Genomic DNA, 1381 nt, shown 5'->3' on the forward strand with positions numbered 1-1381 from the left:
GAAAACTTACAAATCCGCCGATATGCTAAAACTAAATGTCAACATAGGCCATATTATTTTAACACAAGAACGACAATCTACAGCGCCACGCCGAGGCGCCATCCAGATGGGAAATCATTTCCCATTGGCGACATACATAAGGAAAAATTCAGCAGAGATCTTTTCGAGAAATTACAAAAAACTCGTTCACGATTTTTTATGTAAACAAACTTTTTCCGGCACACACGTGAAATCGCCACTTTGCAACAAGATTTTGCGCGAAAAAGTAAGCTTTTTTTGAAAATTCTCCGGCCGCCATAGGAGTTCAAGTTCAAGTTCAAGTTCAAGTAAAATTTATTTTCATTGGTATATATATATACAATGAACATTATTAACATAACTCATAAGCTAAGAGCTCTTGCACCGATATCAACCAAGAGTAAATAGATAGAGGAGTGTGCAGCGGACGCACCACCCACAGCCATATAGATATCATCAAGAGCTAATAATACCTAAAAAAAAAAAGGTATTATTAGCTCTTGATATAACACATAATCATTATGTGTTTTATATGATTGTGTTATATGATATTTATTAGTTTTTGAAATTAACAATTGCAGAGTTCTAACCATAGAAATAATATAGATAACCATAATAATAATATAGATGGTTATCTATATTATTTCTATGGTTCTAACCCTTTCCCCCAAGAAATATATGTCATATATAAAAATGCAGCCCACGCGGATACGCCGCAAAACGACCTCATCTTTGACCTGTTTCAGCGCTCCAGCGCTCATGGGCTGATTAGCACGTGCATGTAATACCTACATACGCTAATGTTATTTTATGTATTTTTTGTTTATTTGTGTAATATTATGCATGCATTAGAAAATCAATTAATATCTAAATGAAATATGCGATTAAATCATTATCAATGATAAATAAACAAAATGTTGGCACACTTAATCGCATTGTGGGGTTTCTTCACGTTCTTGTAGTGTGAGAAAAGTGTGTGTGTGTGTGTGTGTTGTGCGTAGTGTAGTGTTGTGTGTGTGGTGTGTGTGTGTGTGTGTGTGTGTGTGTGTGTGTGTGTGTGTGTGAGTGTGTGTGTGTTATGTGCGGTGGCGTGACGTGCGGTGTAGTCGCGTGTGTGGTTGTGTGTGTGTGTGTGTGTGTGTGTGTGCGTGCGTGCGTGTGTGTGTGGCGGTGCATGGCGTGCGTGCGTGTGCACGTGCGGCGCGCAGTGTGTCTCGTGCGCGCGTATGTGTATACATTATATCTATTTTATATTACATTGGTGTATTTTTGTATCTTTCATGGTTATATATGTTTTATTTCTTAGATAAATGTTTTCTTTATTAATTCTAGATTAAAAGTTTTTCTTCTATGCTACTCATCG

The 1381-nt window shown here is 37.1% G+C and overlaps 1 protein-coding gene across 2 annotated transcripts in view; it reads right to left on the reverse strand.

Annotated features, from left to right (window-relative positions):
* LOC106821060 (serine/arginine-rich splicing factor 7-like) overlaps positions 1-62 on the reverse strand; it is a 16478-nt gene extending 16416 nt beyond the window's left edge. The window contains exon 1 of one of the 2 annotated variants that reach the window (XM_014825705.1): positions 11-62. In XM_014825705.1, coding sequence (XP_014681191.1) covers positions 11-45 — 35 coding nt within the window. In that variant the 5' untranslated portion in view covers positions 46-62. The remainder of the gene's footprint in view (positions 1-10) is intronic. The other variant, XM_014825721.1, reaches the window with a different exon arrangement.
* Between the last annotated feature and the right edge of the window lie 1319 nt (positions 63-1381).

Source organism: Priapulus caudatus, unplaced genomic scaffold (genome assembly GCF_000485595.1).
Source record: "Priapulus caudatus unplaced genomic scaffold, Priapulus_caudatus-5.0.1 Scaffold3, whole genome shotgun sequence".
Taxonomy (NCBI): Eukaryota; Metazoa; Priapulida; class Priapulimorpha; order Priapulimorphida; family Priapulidae; genus Priapulus; species Priapulus caudatus.